Source organism: Mesoplodon densirostris, chromosome X, assembly GCF_025265405.1.
Source record: "Mesoplodon densirostris isolate mMesDen1 chromosome X, mMesDen1 primary haplotype, whole genome shotgun sequence".
NCBI lineage: Eukaryota > Metazoa > Chordata > Mammalia > Artiodactyla > Ziphiidae > Mesoplodon > Mesoplodon densirostris.
Genome location: NC_082681.1, coordinates 79,497,923 through 79,516,921, shown reverse-complemented (window position 1 = coordinate 79,516,921; position 18,999 = coordinate 79,497,923). Strand labels below are relative to the sequence as shown.

Sequence of the window (18,999 nt, the reverse complement as noted above, 5' to 3'; positions counted from 1 at the left end):
AAATAAATAGGTCACAGGGATGTAATGCACAGCACAGGGAATATAGTCAATAATATTATAATAACTTTTTATGGCACATAATTGATACAAATATAGAATCACTATGTTGTACATCTGAAACAAATATTATATTGTAAGTCAACTATACTTCAATTAAACATTTTTAATGAAAAAAATAAAAGTGTGGCAGTTCAGTTTAAGAACATTAATTGAAATGGGGAGGGGTTTTGCCCTCCAATAAAAACTGAATGAATACAAGGAACCTGTGGTCAGGTCTGAAAGGGATGGAGCAGGCTAACCCTTAATGAACTCTTGAAAATGAGCCACCAGATCTCCCTACTCATACACGGTCCCACACTGAGGAGAAATTGCTGAGAATAGAATTCAAATTGAGCAGAACAGGGACAATAAAGAATAAGGAAAGAAAAGGTCTAGATAAGAATGGGAGAGAGGACCAGAACCAAGAACTCTAATCAAGCAAGTCATCATATTCCTTTAACATACATAAAAACAGCAGAAAGGGAGCCTCTGTGAAGTTAGAAAAGCCACCCTGAACCATACTTCTTTCTTTTTTTTTTTTTTTTTTGTGGTACGCGGGCCTCTCACTGCTGTGGCCTCTCCCGCCGCGGAGCACAGGCTCCGGATGCGCAGGCCCAGCGGCCATGGCTCACGGGCCCAGCCACTCCAAGGCATGTGGGATCTCCCCGGACCGGGGCACGAACCCGCGTCCCCTGCATCGGCAGGCGGACTCCCAAGCACTGCGCCACCAGGGAAGCCCCATACTTCTTTCTAAAAGTTCAGGAAAGCTTAGTACACATAAGAATGAGCAACAGATTGTGATGATGGTTGCACAGTTCTGAATATACTAAAAACCACTGAACTGTACATTTTAAATGGGTAAATTTTATGGTATGTGAAAAATATCTCAATAAAGCTGTGAGAAAAATGAATGGAAAAATAATCAAGGTCAGATCCCACACAAAATTATTATAAGGAGAAAGAGGAGAGAATCAAAAGCATTCCATGTTGCTTATCTATTTTATGTATAGTAGTTTGTATCTTTTAATCCCATACTGCTAATTTGTCCCTCCCTCCCTCCCTCCCTCCCTCTCTGCTTTGGTAACCATAAATTTATTTTCTGTCTGTGAGTCAGTTTCTGTTTTGTATATAGATTCATTTGTATTTTTTTTTGATTCCGCATGTAAGTGATATAAAGGATATAAACTGAAAAAATATATATATATAACTGAATCACTTTGCTGTACACCTGAAACTAACACAGTATTGTAAATCAACTATACTTCAATTTTTAAAAAAAAGAGAAAAAGGGGGGAAAAAACATTCCAGAAAGACACACTCAAAAAACAACAAATTTAAAATATACTGTTTAAAAATGAGTTGGAAGACATTAAGAAAATTAAATAAGACATGGAAGAACAAAACAAAGCAGGATTAGAAAAACTCAGAAATGTAGTGACAACTTGGGGGAAGTAAGAAGAAAGAATCACTTCAGAAGTGAAGGCTGAGGGACTTCCCTGGTGGTCAGTGGTTAAGAATCCGCCTTCCAATGCAGGGGATGCAAGTTCGATCCCTGGTCAGGGGACGAAGATCCCACATGCCGTGGGGCAACTAAGCCCATGCACTCTAGAGCCCACGAGCCACAACTAGAGAGCCCATGTGCCGCAACAAAGAGCCTGCGTGCCACAACTAAGATCCAATGCAGCCAAGTAAATTAAAAAAAAAAAAAAGAAAAAAGAAAGGAAGGCTGGGACTTCCCTGGCAGTCCAGTGGTTAAGACTCCATGCTTCCACTGCAGGGAGCGCAGGTTTGATCCCTGGTTGGGGAATTAAGATCCCACATGCCATGTGGTGTGGTCAAAAAATAAAAATAAAAAAAAATAGAGATGAAGGCTAAGGCAGAACACTCCTTGACATAAATCGTAGCAATATTTTTATGGATCTGTCTCAGACAAAGGAAACAAAAGCAAAAATAAACAAATGGGACCTAATTAAACTTAAAAACTTCTGCACAGCAAAGGAAACCAACAACAAAATGAAAAGACAACCTACAGAATGGGAGAAAATATTTTGCAAATGATATGCCCAATAAGGGGTTAATATCCAAAATATATAGATAGCTCATATAACTCAATATAAAAAAAACTTAAAAATGGGCAGACGACCTGAGTAGACATCTTTCCAAAGAAGATATACAGATGGCCAACAGGAACATGAAAAGAGGCTCAACATTGCTAGTCATCAGAGAAATGCAAATCAAAACCATAATGAGATATCACCTCACACCTGTCAGAATGGCTATCATCAAGAAGTCTACAAATAGCAAATGTTGGCGAGGATGTATAGAAATGGGAACCCTAGTACACTGTTGGTAGGAATATAAATTGATGTAGCTACTATGGAAGGCAGTGTGGCAGTTTGTCAAAAAATTAAAATGGAACTACTGTATGATCCAGAAATTCTACCCCTGGGTTTTTATCCAAAGAAAATGGAAACACTAATTCAAAAAGATACATGCACCCCAGTGTTCATAGAATCATTGTTTACATTAGCCAGTATATGGAAGCAACCAAAGGTGTCCATCAGTAGATGAAAAGATATAGAAGATGTGGTGTATATATATATATATACAGTGGAGTATTAGCCCTAAAAAGAGTGAAACTCTGCCATTTTCAACAACATGGACGGCCCCTAGAGGGTATTAATCCTTAGTGAAATAAGTCAGAGAAAGACAAATACTGTATGGTATCATTTATATGCGGAATCTAAAAAATAATCTAATAAAAATATAACAAAACAGAACCAGACTCACAGATACAGAGGACAAACTAGTGGATACCAGTGAGGAGAGAAAAGGGAGGGGAGGGCAAGATGGTAGGGGATTAAGAGGAACCAGCTACTATGTATAAAATGAGTCAGCTACAAAGATACATTGTACAGCACAGGGAATATAGCCAATTTTTTTTAAGATCTTTATTGGAGTATAATTGCTTTACAATGGTGTGTTAGTTTCTGCTTTATAACAAAGTGAATCAGTTATACATATGCATATGTCCCCATATCTCTTCCCTCTTGCATCTCCCTCCCTCCGACCCTCCCTATCCCACCCCTCTAGGTGGTCACAAATCACCGAGCTGATCTCCCTGTGCTATGCGGCTGCTTCCCACTAGCTATCGGTTTTACATTTGGTAGTGTATATATGTCCATGCCACTCTCTTACTTTGTCCCAGCTTACCCTTCCCCCTCCCCATGTCCTCAAGTCCATTCTCTAGTAGGTCTGCATGTTTATTCCCATCCTGCCCCTAGGTTCTTCATGACACTTTTTTTTTAGATTCCATATATATGTGTTAGTATGTGGTATTTGTTTTTCTCTTTCTGACTTACTTCACTCTGTATGACAGACTCTAGGTCCGTCCACCTCACTACAAATAACTCAGTTTCGTTTCTCTTTATGGCTGCGTAATATTCCATTGTATATATGTGCCACATATTCTTTATCCATTCATCTGTCAATGGACACTTAGGTTACTTCCATGTCCTGGCTATTGTAAATAGAGCTGCAGTGAACATTGTGGTACATGACTCTTTAAATTATGTCTTTCTCAGGGTATATGCCCAGTAGTGGGATTGCTGGGTCACTGGGTAGTTCTATTTTTAGTTTTTTAAGGAACCTCCATACTGTTCTCCATAGTGGCTGTATCAATTTACATTCCCACCAATAGTACAAGAGGGTTCCCGGGCTTCCCTGGTGGCGCAGTGGTTGAGAGTCCGCCTGCCGATGCAGGGGACACGGGTTCGTGCCCCGGTCTGGGAGAATCCCACATGCCGTGGAGCGGCTGGGCTCGTGAGCCATGGCCCCTGAGCCTGCGCGTCCGGAGCCTGTGCTCCGCAATGGGAGAGGCCACAACAGTGAGAGGCCCGTGTACAGCAAAAAAAAAAAAAAAGAGGGTTCCCTTTTCTCCACACCCTCTCCAGCATTTATTGTTTGTAGATTTTTTGATGATGGCCATTCTGACTGCTGTGAGGTGATATCTCATTGTAGTTTTGATTTGCATTTCTCTAATGATTAATGATGTTGAACATTCTTTCATGTGTTTGTTGGCAAACTATATCTTCTTTGGAGAAATGTCTATTTACCTCTTCTGCCCATTTTTGGATTGGGTTGTTTGGTTTTTTTTGTTTGTTTTTAATATGTATAATTGTGATAGAAATTTATTTATTTATTTATTTATTTATGGCTGTGTTGGGTCTTCGTTTCTGTGCAAGGGCTTTCTCTAGTTGCAGCGAGTGGGGGTCACTCTTCATCGCGGTGTGTGTGCCTCTCACTGTTGCAGCCTCTCTTGTTGCGGAGCACAAGCTCCAAATGCGCAGGCTCAGTAGTTGTGGCTCACGGGCCTAGTTGCTCCACGGCATGTGGGATCTTCCCAGCCGAGGGTTCGAACCCATGTCCCCTGAATTGGCAGACAGATTCTCAACCACTGTGCCACCAGGGAAGCCCGAGTTTGTTTTTTTGATATTGAGCCGCTTGTAAATTTTGGAGATTAATCCTTTGTCAGTTGCTTCATTTGCAAATATTTTCTCCCATTCTGACGGTTGTCTTTTTGTCTTGTTTATGGTTTCCTTTGCTGTGCAAAAGATTTTAAGTTTCATTAGATCCCATTTATTTTATTTTTGTTTTTATTTCCATTTCTGTAGGAGGTGGGTCAAAAAGGATCTTGCTGTGATGTATGTCAAACAGTGTTCTTCCTGTATTTTCCTCTAAGAGTTTTATAGTGTCTGGCCTTACATTTAGGTCTTTTATCCATTTTGAGTTTATTTTTATGTATGGTGTTATGGAGTGTTCGAATTTCATTCTTTTACATGTAGCTGTCCAGTTTTTCCAGCACCATTTGTTGAAGAGGCTGTCTTTTCTCCATTGTATATTCTTGCCTCCTTTATCAAAAATAAGGTGACCTATGTGCATGGGTTTATCTCTGGGCTTTCTATCCTGTTCCATTGACCTGTATTTCTGTGTTTGTGCCAGTACCATACTGTCTTGATTACTGTAGCTTTGTAGTCTAATCTGAAGTCAGGGAGCCTGATTCCTCCAGCTCCGTTTTTCGTTCTCAAGATTGCTTTGGCTATTCGGGGTCTTTTGTGTTTCCATACAAATTGTGAAATTTTTTGTTATACTTCTGTGAAAAATGCCAGTGGTAGTTGGATAGGGATTGCATTCAATCTGTAGATTGCTTTGGGTAGTAGAGTCATTTTCACAATGTTGATTCTTTCAATTCAAGAACATGGTATATCTCTCCATCTATTTGTATCATCTTTAATTTCTTTCATCAGTGTCTTACAGTTTTCTTTTTTTTTTTTTATTTTTATTTTTTTTTATTTTACAAATTTAATCAGTTATACATATACATATGTTCCCATATCCCCTCCCTTTTGCGTCTCCCTCCCACCCTCCCTATCCCACCCCTCCAGGCGGTCACAAAGAACCGAGCTGATCTCCCTGTGCTATGCGGCTGCTTCCCACTAGCTATCTACCTTACATTTGGTAGTGTATATATGTCCATGCCGCTCTTTCACTTTGTCACAGCTTACCCTTCCCCCTCCCCATATCCTCAAGTCCATGCTCTAGTAGGTCTGTGTCTTTATTCCTGTCTTACCCCTATGTTCTTGATGACATTTTTTTCTTAAATTCCATATATATGTCTCAGCATACAGTATTTGTCTTTCTCTTTCTGACTTACTTCACTCTGTATGACAGACTCTAGGTCCATCCACCTCATTACAAATAGCTCAATTTCATTTCTTTTTATGGCTGAGTAATATTCCATTGTATATATGTGCCACATCTTCTTTATCCATTCATCCGATGATGGACACTTAGGTTGTTTCCATCTCTGGGCTATTGTAAATAGGGCTGCTATGAACATTTTGGTACATGTCTCTTTTTGAATTATGGTTTTCTCAGGGTATATGCCCAGTAGTGGGATTGCTGGGTCATATGGTAGTTCTATTTGTAGTTTTTTAAGGAACCTCCATACCGTTTTCCATAGTGGCTGTACCAATTCACATTCCCACCAGCAGTGCAAGAGTGTTCCCTTTTTTCCACACCCTCTCCAGCATTTATTGTTTCTAGATTTTTTGATGATGGCCATTCTGACTGGTGTGAGATGATATCTCATTGTAGTTTTGATTTGCATTTCTCTAATGAGTAAAGATGTTGAGCATCCTTTCATGTGTTTGTTGGCAGTCTGTATATCTTCTGTGGAGAAATGTCTATTTAGGTCTTCTGCCCATTTTTGGATTGGGTTGTTTGTTTTTTTGCTATTGAGCTGCATGAGCTGCTTATAAATTTTGGAGATTAATCCTTTGTCAGTTGCTTCATTTGCAAATATTTTCTCCCATTCTGAGGGTTGTCTTTTGGTCTTGTTTATGGTTTCCTTTGCTGTGCAAAAGCTTTGAAGTTTCATTAGGTCCCATGTGTTTATTTTTGTCTTTATTTCCATTTCTCTAGGAGGTGGGTCAAAAAGGATCTTGCTGTGATTTATGTCATAGAGTGTTCTGCCTATGTTTTCCTCTAGGAGTTTGATAGTGTCTGGCCTTACATTTAGGTCTTTAATCCATTTTGAGCTAATTTTTGTGTATGGTGTTAGGGAGTGATCTAATCTCATACTTTTACATGTCCCTGTCCAGTTTTCCCAGCACCACTTATTGAAGAGACTGTCCTTTCTCCACTGTACATTCCTGCCTCCTTTATCAAAGATAAGGTGACCATATGTCCGTGGGTTTATCTCTGGGCTTTCTATCCTGTTCCATTGATCTGTCTTTCTGTTTTTGTGCCAGTACCATACTGTCTTGATTACTGTAGCTTTGTAGTCTAATCTGAAGTCAGGGAGCCTGATTCCTCCAGCTCCGTTTTTCGTTCTCAAGATTGCTTTGGCTATTCGGGGTCTTTTGTGTTTCCATACAAATTGTGAAATTTTTTGTTATACTTCTGTGAAAAATGCCAGTGGTAGTTGGATAGGGATTGCATTCAATCTGTAGATTGCTTTGGGTAGTAGAGTCATTTTCACAATGTTGATTCTTTCAATTCAAGAACATGGTATATCTCTCCATCTATTTGTATCATCTTTAATTTCTTTCATCAGTGTCTTACAGTTTTCTGCATACAGGACTTTTGTCTCCTTAGGTAGGTTTATTCCTAGGTATTTTATTCTTTTTGTTGCAATGGTAAATGAGAGTGTTTCCTTAATTTCTCTTTCAGATTTTTCATCATTAGTGCATAGGAATGCAAGAGATTTCTGTGCATTAATTTTGTATCCTGCTACTTTACCAAATTCATTGATTAGCTCCAGTAGTTTTCTGGTAGCATCTTTAGGATTCTCTATGTATAGTATCATGTCATCTGCAAACAGTGACAGCTTTACTTCTTCTTTTCCCATTTGGATTCCTTTTATTTCTGTTTCTTCTCTGATTGCTGTGACTAAAACTTCCAGAACTATGTTGAATAATAGTGGTGAGAGTGGGCAACCTTCTCTTGTTCCTGATCATAGTGGAAATGGTTTCAGTTTTTCACCATTGAGGACGATGTTGGCTGTGGGTTTGTCATATATGGCCTTTATTATGTGGAGGAAAGTTCCCTCTATGCCTATTTTCTGAAGGGTTTTTATCATAAATGGGTGTTGAATTTTGTCGAAAGCTTTTTCTGCATCTACTGAGATGATCATATGTTTTTTATTCTTCAATTCGTTAATATGGTGTATCACATTGATTGATTTGCACATATTGAAGAATCCTTGCATTCCTGGGACAAACCCCACTTGATCATGGTGTATGATCCTTTTAACATGCCGTTGGATTCTGTTTGCTAGTATTTTGTTGAGGATTTTTGTATCTAGCTTCATCAGTGATATTGGACTGTAGTTTTCTTTCTTTGTGACATCTTTGTCTGGTTTTGGTATCAGCGTGATGGTGGCCTCGTAGAATGAGTTTGGGGGTGTTTCTCCCTCTGCTATAGTTTGCAAGAGTTTGAGAAGGATAGGTGTTATCTCTTCTCTAAATGTGTGATGGAATTCGCCTGTGAAGCCATCTGGTCCTGGGCTTTTGTTTGTTTGAAGGTTTTTAATCACAGTCTCAATTTCAGTGCTTGTGATTGGTCTGTTTATATTTTCTGTTTCTTCCTGGTTCAGCCTCAGAAGTTTGTACTTTTCTAAGAATTTGTCCATTTCTTCCAGGTTGTCCATTTTATTGGCATAGAGTTTCTTGTAGTAATCTCTCATGATCTTTTGTATTTCTGCAGTGTCAGTTGTTACTTCTCCTTTTTCATTTCTAATTCTATTGATTTGAGTCTTCTCCCTTTTTTTCTTGATGAGTCTGGCTAATGGTTTATCAATTTTGTTTTTCTTCTCAAAGAACCAGCTTTTAGTTTTATTGATCTTTGCTATTGTTTCCTTCATTTCTTTTTCATTTATTTCTGATCTGATCTTTATGATTTCTTTCCTTCTGCTAACTTTGGGGTTTTTTTGTTCTTCTTTCTCTAATTGCTTTAGGTGCAAGGTCAGGTTGTTTACTCGAGATGTTTCCTGTTTCTTAAGGTGGGATTGTATTGCTATAAACTTCCCCCTTAGAACTGCTTTTGCTGCGTCCCATAGGTTTTGAGTTGTCGTGTCTCCATTGTCATTTGTTTCTAGGTTTTTTTTGTTGTTGTTGTTTTTTTTTGCGGTACGCGGGCCTCTCACTGCTGCGGCCCCTCCCGTTGCGGGGCACAGGCTCCAGACGCGCAGGTCCAGCGGCCATGGCTCACGGGCCCAGCCGCTCCACGGCACGTGGGATCTTCCTGGACCGGGGCACGAACCCGTGCCCCCTGCATCAGCAGGCGGACTCTCAACCACTGCACCAGCAGGGAAGCCCTCTAGGTATTTTTTTATTTCCTCTTTGATTTCTTCAGTGATCACTTCGTTATTAAGTAGTGTATTGTTTAGCCTCCATGTGTTTGTATTTTTTAGAGATCTTTTCCTGTAATTGATGTCTAGTTTCATAGCATTGTGGTCAGAAAAGATACTTGATACAATTTCAATTTTCTTAAATTTACCAAGGCTTGATTTGTGACCCAAGATATGATCTATCCTGGAGAATGTTCCATGAGCACTTGAGAAAAATGTGTATTCTGTTGTTTTTGGATGGAATGTCCTATAAATATCAATTAAGTCCATCTTGTTTAATGTATCATTTAAAGCTTGTGTTTCCTTATTTATTTTCATTTTGGATGATCTGTCCATTGGTGAAAGTGGGGTGTTGAAGTCCCCTACTATGAGTGTGTTACTGTCGATTTCCCCTTTTATGGCTGTTAGTATTTGCCTTATGTATTGAGGTGCTCCTATGTTGGGTGCATAAATATTTACAATTGTTATATCTTCTTCTTGGATTGATCCCTTGATCATTATGTAGTGTCCTTCTTGGTCTCTTCTAATTGTCTTTATTTTAAAGTCTATTTTGTCTGATATAAGAATTGCTACTCCAGCTTTCTTTTGATTTCCCTTTGCATGGAATATCTTTTTCCATCCCCTTACTTTCAATCTGTATGTGTCTCTAGGTCTGAAGTGGGTCTCTTGTAGACAGCATATATATGGGTCTTGTTTTTGTATCCATTCAGCCAATCTGTGTCTTTTGGTGGGAGCATTTAGTCCATTTACATTTAAGGTAATTATTGATATGTATGTTCCTATTCCCATTTCCTTAATTGTTTTGGGTTCGTTATTGTAGGTATTTTCCTTCTGTTGTGTTTCTTGCCTAGAGAAGTTCCTTTAGCACTTTTTGTAAAGCTGGTTTGGTGGTGCTGAACTCTCTCAGCTTTTGCTTGTCTGTAAAGGTTTTAATTTCTCCATCAAATCTGAATGAGATCCTTGCTGGGTAGAGTAATCTTGGTTGCAGGTTTTTCTCCTTCATCACATTAAATATGTCCTGCCACTCCCTTCTGGCTTGTAGAGTTTCTGCTGAGAGATCAGCTGTTAACCTGATGGGGATTTCCTTGTGTGTTATTTGTTGTTTTTCCCTTGCTGCTTTTAATATGTTTTCTTTGTGTTTAATTTTTGACAGTTTGATTAATATGTGTCTTGGTTTATTTCTCCTTGGATTTATTCTGTATAGGACTCTCTGTGCCTCCTGGACTTGATTAACTATTTCCTTTCCCATATTGGGGAAGTTTTCAACTATAATCTCTTCAAATATTTTCTCAGTCCCTTTCTTTTTCTCTTCTTCTTCTGGAACCCCTATAATTCGAATGTTGGTGCGTTTAATGTTGTCCCATAGGTCTCTGAGACTGTCCTCAGTTCTTTTCATTCTTTTTTCTTTATTCTGCTCTGCAGCAGTTATTTCCACTATTTTATCTTCCAGGTCACTTATCCGTTCTTCTGCCTCAGTTATTCTGCTATTGATCACATCTAGAGTATTTTTCATTTCATTTATTGTGTTTTTAATCGATGCTTGATTCATCTTTAGTTCTTCTAGGTCCTTGTTAACTGTTTCTTGCATTTTGTCTATTCTATTTCCAAGATTTTGGATCCTCTTTACTATCATTATTCTGAATTCTTTTTCAGGTAGACTGCCTATTTCCTCTTCATTTGTTAGGCCTGGTGGGTTTTTATCTTGCTCCTTCACCTGCTGTGTGTTTTTCTGTCTTCTCATTTTGCTTATCTTACTGTGTTTGGGGTCTCCTTTTTGCAGGCTGCAGATTCGTAGTTCCCATTGTTTTTGGTGTCTGTCCCCAGTGGCTAAGGTTGTTTCAGTGGGTTGTGTAGGCTTCCTGGTGGAGGGGACTAGTGCCTGTGTTCTGGTGGATGAGGCTCGATCTTGTCTTTCTGGTGGACAGGTCCACGTCTGGTGGTGTGTTTTGGGGTGCCTGTGGCCTTATTATGTTGTTAGGCAGCCTCTCTGGTAATGGGTGGGGTTGTGTTCCTGTCTTGCTGTTTGCTTGGCATAGGGTGACCAGCACTCTAGCTTGCTGGTCGTTGAGTGAAGCTGGGTGCTGGTGTTGAGATGGAGATCTCTGGGAGATTTTCACAACTTGATATTATGTGGAGCTGGGAGGTCTCTTGTGAACCCGTGTCCTGAAGTTGGCTCTCCCACTTCAGAGGCACAGCACTGACTCCTGGCTGCAGCACCAAGAGCCTTTCATCTACCTGGCTCAGAATAAAAGGGAGAAAAAGTAGAAAGAAAGAATTAGTAGAAGAGAGAAAGAGAGAAAGAAAGAAAGAAAGAAAAGAAAGAAAGAAAGAAGGAAGGAAGGAAAGAAAGAAAAAGAAAGAAATAGAAAGAAAGAAGAACAGAGGGTGGGAGGGAGGAAAGAAAAAATAAAATAAAGTTATTAAAATAAAAAATAATTATTAAAAAACATTTTAATGTAAAAAGTAGTAAAAAAAAAAGAAGAGTGTAACTGAACCAAAAAACAAATCCACCAATGATAATAGGCGCTAAAAGATATACTAAAAAAACCCCAAAAAAAACGGACGGACAGAATCCTAGGACAAATGGTAAAACAAAGCTATACAGACAAAATCACATACACAGTCACAAAAAGAGAAAAAGGAAAAGTATATGTATATCATTGCTCCCAAAGTCCACCACCTCAATTTTGGGATGATTCGTTGTCTCTTCAGGTATTTCACAGATGCAGGATACATCAAGTTGATTGTGGAGATTTAATCCACTGTTCCTGAGGCTGCTGGGAGAGATTTCCCTTTCTCTTCTTTGTTTGTGCAGCTCCTGGGGTTCAGCTTTGGATTTGACCCCGCCTCTGTGTGTAGGTCACCTGAGGGCGTCTGTTCCTGCCCAGACAGGACGGAGTTATAGGAGCAGCTGATTCGGGGGCTCTGGCTCACTCAGGCCATGGGGAGGGCGGGGTACGGATGCGGGGCGATCCTGCGTCGGCAGAGGCCCGCGTGAAATTGCAACAGCCTGAGGCGCGCTGTGCGTCCTTCCGGGGGAGTTGTCCCTGGATCAGGGGACCCTGGCAGTGGCAGGCTGCACGGGCTCCCCGGAAGGGAGGTGTGGCTAATGACCTGTGCTTGCACACAGGCTTCTTGATGGCGGCAGCAGCAGCCTTAGCGTCTCATGCCCGTCTCTGGAGTCCGCACTGATAGCCCCGGCTCGCACCCGTCTCTGGAGCTCCTTTAAGCAGCGCTCTTAATCCCCTCTCCTCGCGCACTGCAAAACAAAGAGGCAAGAAACAGTCTCTTGCCTCTTCGGCACCTCCAGACTTTTTCCCGGACTCCCTCTGGCTAGCTGTGGTGCACTGGCCCCTTCAGGCTGTGTTCACGCAGCCAACCCCAGTCCTCTCTGTGCGATCTGACCTCCGAAGCCTGAGCCTCAGCTCCCAGCCCCCGCCCACACCGGCGGGTGAGCAGACAAGCCTCTCGGGCTGATGAGTGCTTGTGGGCACCGATCCTCTATGCGGGAATCTCTCCGCTTTGTGCTCTGCACCCCTGTTGCTGCGCTCTCCTCCGTGGCTCCGAAGCTTCCCGCCACTCCACCCCTGTCTCTGCCAGTGAAGGGTCTTCCTAGTGTGTGGAAACCTTTCCTCCTTCACGGCTCCCTCCCACTGGTGCAGGTCCCATTCCTATTCTTTTGTCTCTGTGTTTTCTTTTTTCTTTTGTCTTACCCAGGTATGTGGGGAGTTTCTTGCCTTTTGGGATGTCTGAGGTCCTCTGCCAGCATTCAGTAGGTGCTCTGTAGGAGTTGTTCCACATGTAGATATATTTCTGATGTATTTGTGGGGAGGAAGGTGATCACTTCTTACTCTTCCACCGTCTTCCCAATATTTTATAATAACTCTAAATGGAATATAATATATAAAATATTAAATCAACATGTACCCCTGAAACTAATATTGTAAATCAATTAGACTTCAATTTGAATAAAAGAAAAGAAATGAAGGCTAAACTAGAAGAAAACAAGAATGAATGAATATAACAGAAAATGCCTTTCTAAAGTAAAAAGGAAAATGTTTTAAATCAAAAAGAAACAAAGATGAACAGATTTCTAGAAAAAATGACAAATATGAAAGATAGCAAAGAAGACCTGACATATGGATAATAAGATTATCTGAAGAAGAATACCGAAGCAAGGAAAAAGAAAAAAATGGTTAAAACTAATATCGGATGGACCTAGAGACTGTCATACAGAGTGAAGTAAGTCAGAAAGAGAAAAACAAATACCATATGCTAACGCACATATATGGAATCTAAAAAAACGGTACTGATGAACCTAGTGGCAGGGCAGGAATAAAGATGCAGATGTAGAGAATGGACTTGAGGACACGGGGAGGGGGAAGGGTAAGCTGGGATGAAGTGAGAGAGTGGCATGGACATATATACACTACCAAATGTAAAATGGATGGCTAGTGGGAAGCAGCCGCATAGCACAGGGAGATCAGCTCAGTGCTTTGTTACCACCTAGAGGGGTGGGATAGGGAGGGTGGGAGGGAGATGCAAGAGGGAGGGGATATGGGGATATATGTATACATATAGCTGATTCACTTTGTTGTACAGCAGAAACTAACACAACATTGTAAAGCAGTTATACTCCAATAAAGATATTTAAAGAAAAAACTAATATTGAGGAAACTTTAGATTTGCTTTTAAAAAGCACACCGTGTACCTAAGAATTTTGACCCAGAATTACCAGCAGCAAGACACATTCTAATAAAATTACTAGACTTTTTTTAAAAAAAGAAATGCCTTGGATACTTCAGCAAAAACAGCAGGTGGGTTGTAAAGGAAGGAAAATTAGATCATCTTCAAACTTTTTGACACCAACACTTTATGCCAGAAGAAAATGGAGTAACATTTAAGATACTCAAGGGGAAAAATATGTGAGCCAAGGACATTATATCTGGTAAAACTGACTTTTAGGTATAGAGGGTACAGGTATTTATCAACATGCAGGAACTCAGGAAATATTCATCCCATGATCCCTTTCTGAGAAATTTGCTAGAGAATGAGCTTAAGACAACCAAAGTGATGAGAGAGACATTGATATAAGGACTGTCAGTCAGCATTAAATATATAGTTACTTGTAGAACTAAGACTAAATGAGATTTGAAAGAGAGAAAGTATTAATGCTTATATGCCTAGTGCTCTGGTAATGTAGATATAGTGTTACTTTTAATGGAGAAATGGGGAAAGAATATGCAAAAAAAAGAAATGTTCTCAGCAATTATATTGGTAACAGTATTAGTGTTATTCCAGGACTGTGTAATGTGAGATAATATTAACTGAGTAATTATGAGATATTCAAATTCCATCATTCTCTGTCTTTGAGAGCTAAGACTTTTAGTGTGGAAGAATACAGATGTAATTCAAAAGAATTTGAGTTAGAAACAAAACACCCCTGTCGTCCTGAATATGAACTCATGAGAAATTTTATCGAAAAGTACACACACACACACACACACTTTTGCTTTATCCACTGAAAAGGCTTAGAAACAATGACCAGCCCAGAAGCAATGAGCACACCTAGTAACCCAGGTTCTGTTCTTGAAATACCATTCCCATTAAAAGAAACCAGGGTGTCTTAGAGAAATAGCTAATTCCAAGTTTGCAGCAGGAAATAAATAAGATGAGCTTGGAAAATCTTGTCATAAAGGATAGGAAAGAAGCTTTCAAAGACTACTATGGTCATATCAGAAGGACTCAGAAGCCACTTTGAAGACGTTTCCACTGGCCAAAGACAGTTTGGCTTGAAAAAGGATAATTGCCAGTAGCAACGAGCACATCTAGTGCCCAAATCTTGGTTTCTAATACTATTCTCCAATTAAAGGGCTCCTTAGAGAAATGGATAATTCGAGGTCTGGACAGGGAATATACAAGATGAACCTGAAATATCTTGTAGTACTAGAAAATAAAGAAGTACTCAAAAAACAACAACAGCAAACAAAAAACTATTGAGGTATGTTAATGTGACACAGAGCCTTCTGAAAGGACTGTTACTGGCCAAAACTGGAAGAATGTGAGCAGGAAAATAACAGTATTGGATTATAACACAAGGAATAAAATGTGTCCGTGGGTCTATCGTGATAGAAATAAATGATTACATAAATAGATGGGGGTGAAGAGACCAATCTCCCCTACAGAAAAATTCTAAATAATTTGTGTATATACACCTGTCTCAAGGAGGTGCAGCATAACTCCTCACCCCTTAAGTGTAGTTTATGTTTAGTTACTTGCTTCCAAAGACTATAGTATAGAAGGAGGGGGAGCAGTTGGGAACCCTACAAACACTACCTGAAGTGATCCCAGTTAACATCAGCAGTGGTAAGTCATGTTGGTGGTTTGTAGCCTTGGTTTGATGTGATAAGGAGGAAACTTCACTGTTATTCTCTTCCAAAAGTCATAACCCTAGTCTAATTATGAGAAAAATATGAGGCAACCCCAGGTTGAGGGACATTCTGCAGAATACCTGATGAGTACCCCTTAAAACTGTCCAGGTCATCAAAAACAAGGAAAGTGAGAAATTCTCACAGCCAAGAGGAGATGAAGGAGCCAGAGGACTAATGTAATATGGAATATTTGATGGGATCCTGGAACCAAAAAAAATGGACATTACGTAAAACCTAAGGAAATCTGAATAAAGTATGAACTTTAGTTGTTAGTTATGTATGTATCAGTATTGGTTCATTAGTTATGACGCACAAACTATAGTAACGTAAGACGTTAACAATAAGGGAAATTGGGTACGATGTATAAGAACTCTTGTACTATCTTCTCAATTTTTCTGCAAATTAAAACTAAAGTTAGAAAGCTTATTTGAATATTTTTTAGAAATCATTGCAATTCATTGAAACCCATCAAATATGTTTAAATCCATGAGTTCATAACTATAGTTAAAACAAAAATTGTTCAATTTCAGAGGATGATAAGGAACCAATTTATTACCTTGAGAAATGGTAAATTAAAGCAGAAGAATCAAGCATTAATCTTGTTTTCTTTTCCTGGGTGACTAAATAGTAGTAGATGAGGGAAAGCCTCTCTTTATAAAAGCATTCTACTTAATAAAAAAAGAAATGTTAAAGAGTATCACCATTTTGAAATCCTGGGAAAATTAATGAATCTAGGCATTGAGCATCAACAGCTGCTAACATCACAACATACGAGACACAGATACTATGTGCCACCTGCTGGGGGAGGACAGCACCACCTCTATTCATGAGAAGGGATCAACCCTGAGTCATATCAAGCTCTGTGTCCACTTGCCAATCTGCAGAAATACAGAAGAACATGTTGGACTCCATCATGACTATGCGGTCGGCAAAATCCAGATTTGGGGAAACTACAGGTCAAATGCCCCAGCCTCTTCAATAGAGAACTTGTAAGGGAAAAAAGGGATGGAAGAAGAAACCTGTAGATTAAAAATATATCAAAATATTTGAAAATGGATAAGACTAACCTCAAAAGCATTATGCTAAGTGAAAGAAGTCAGACACAAAAGACCACATGTTACTTGATTCCATTTATGGGAAATGTTCAGAATAGGCAAATCTATAGAGATAGAAGGTAGATTGGTGATTTCCAGGGAGGGGAGTAATGGGAATTAACTGCTAGTGAGCACAGGGTGTCATTTGGTAGATGCTCATGGAGAAGCTTTGGGGATGGGTACAGAAAATCTGTATCTTGACCCAAGTGAAGGCTATAAAGGTATAGCCTCCTTATCAAATTTTAAGTTATATATATTTTTGTGTGATTTCCAGTATCTTTTATTTTACAATAAAAGGGTTAAAAAAAAAAAAAAACAGAACACAAGACTCCTAAGCTGTAAGGAGAGATCAGATTCCCCACATATTTCATTCTTTATCATGGTAATGAGAGTGTTTCTCGTGGGCAAATTCAAGATAGCTAGGAAATGTTCCTTTACCTCACAAAGGAAAGAAAAAAATAGTGCAAAAGAGACCTAGTATTTGGTACACTGCATGACAGGTGCCATTTGGACCTCAGACCCTGTTCCAAACGTGCAAAATAACACACATTCTTTTCTGGTAGGTTCAACTGCCCCGTGATTTCCAATTTTATACACACACAGAATTGTAGAACTGTAATAAAGGAAATGGATGAAGGAGGAGAATTCACCTATATTCCCACCTCCCCGGCAAATCACAAATCATAAAATCATAAATATTTTTTACTTTAGTGTTTTTGTCAGGCGAGTGTGATAACCACTATATACTATGGAAACACTTCAGTGTTTTTGGTTTGCTGGGGTTCTGTTTGTCAGTTGGTGTTTTTGTTTTCTGTTGTGAGGGGTTGGCCATTTTAGCAAGAATTCTTTCCCAAAACAGAATTCATTTTGAGGGGCAACTTTTATGTTTTTGCCTTCTCGTGAAAACCACTCAGAGGATCCTGTCTTACTATTATTTGACATGTCACCTGTTAAGTAATAGTAAGTACTCTCCCCAGTTCTGCTGGCCCCAGGGTAGGCAGCTAGGTATATATTCCTTGTTCTCTTGTTATGTGGTCGTATTCAGAGTGGACCTGGGGCCCGTGACAGTCGCTCTTTCCCTCACCCCTGCTTTCTCATTTTTCCACTTGGGCAGAGTTCAGAACAGCAGCTCAGCAACAAGATCAGGAACAGGAGGAAGAGGATGATGAACAGGCAGTCCACAGAGCTCGGGAGTGGGATGACTGGAAGGACACCCATCCTAGGGGTTATGGCAACCGACAGAACATGGGTTAGTCTCCCCACAACAAGACGGGACTACAGGGGCTTCTGTCTTCCCCACCAAGGAAAGCTGTGCAGTCTTCTCATTAAAATATCAAACAATTAAGTGTGTATTTGTTTTGTTTCGTTTTGTTTTTGATTTTTGTTGTGTTTTTTTTTTTTGCGGTACGCGGGCCTCTCACTGTTGTGGCCTCTCCTGTTGCGGAGCACAGGCTCCGAACGCGCAGGCTCAGCGGCCATGGCTCACGGGCCCAGCCGCTCCGCGGCATGTGGGATCTTCCCGGACCGGGGCACGAACCCGTGTCCCTTGCATCGGCAGACAGCCTCTCAGCCACTGCACCACCAGGGAAGCCCTAAGTGTGTATTTGTACCCTAGATGATGAGCCAGCAATCTTGTCTTGGAATTATAATCCTCATCATGGTATATGCCACTTTTCTTAAGTGGAAAGCAAAGAGTACTGAGAAATGGTTCTGTATAATCAATGGCTGTATGAATTCTCTTTGAAAAATAAAAGTCCCCTCTATCATGTGAGCCTGTGCAGAAATATGAGTATCAGCTGCTTTCTTCCAGAGGGGGAGGGGAGGGGGTCAGCTGTGGGTCCCTGGGCTTATGGAGCGATCCTAGTCATCTCCCTTTGATGTGGGCAGTGACTTACCCAGCATCAGAGCTGCCCAGACTGGCTGGAGCTTGCTTTCTCCTTTCTACCCCAGTGCTGTGAACTAACCCAACACTTGCTTTACAAGGGACAAGCACAAAAGCCAGGACTTGTCTTGCCACACGGCTCTATTTTCAGGAATTACAGCTGTAAATGAACAGAACAGTCCTATCTACCCAATCTTCCTTGCTTCAGCCATGAGAAATGAGGAAACCGATAAGGCACTATGAGAGCCACCCTTGTGTGAGCATCTGAGGCCAGGGCCTTTACTCTGGAACTCTCTAGAACCCTGAGGGTAAGAGCAGCTCAGGCCGTAGCCTAGCTCTTAAGTGAGCTGCTGGAAGACCATTTTGGCCCTCTTTGCCTGTGCTGTGCCATGGCAGTCATTTTGCTAGTTAATAAGGTACCTGCAGTCATGCCAATAACTGGGAGTGGGGGAGCGGGGACAGCACAGATGTCAAGGAAAGGTACCTACTTTCTGCAGTAAAGAGAAGACACGTCCTCAGCTTCCGGGTTGATACCCTAGAAAAGCAGCCATGTGTGAAAACGAATGATCTAGAAAACATACTTTTGTTCTATGTGGCTTTGGTACACTTCACTTTCTTTTAAGAAGATGACTCAGCCTTCCT

At 40.3% G+C, this 18,999-nt stretch overlaps 1 protein-coding gene across 1 annotated transcript in view; it reads left to right on the top strand.

Annotated features, from left to right (window-relative positions):
* LOC132482026 (immunoglobulin-binding protein 1-like) overlaps positions 1-17,820 on the top strand; it is a 41,877-nt gene extending 24,057 nt beyond the window's left edge. Inside the window, exon 6 of the mRNA XM_060087026.1 lies at positions 17,590-17,820. Coding sequence (XP_059943009.1) covers positions 17,590-17,729 — 140 coding nt within the window. The 3' untranslated portion in view covers positions 17,730-17,820. The remainder of the gene's footprint in view (positions 1-17,589) is intronic.
* Positions 17,821-18,999: the final 1,179 nt, after the last annotated feature.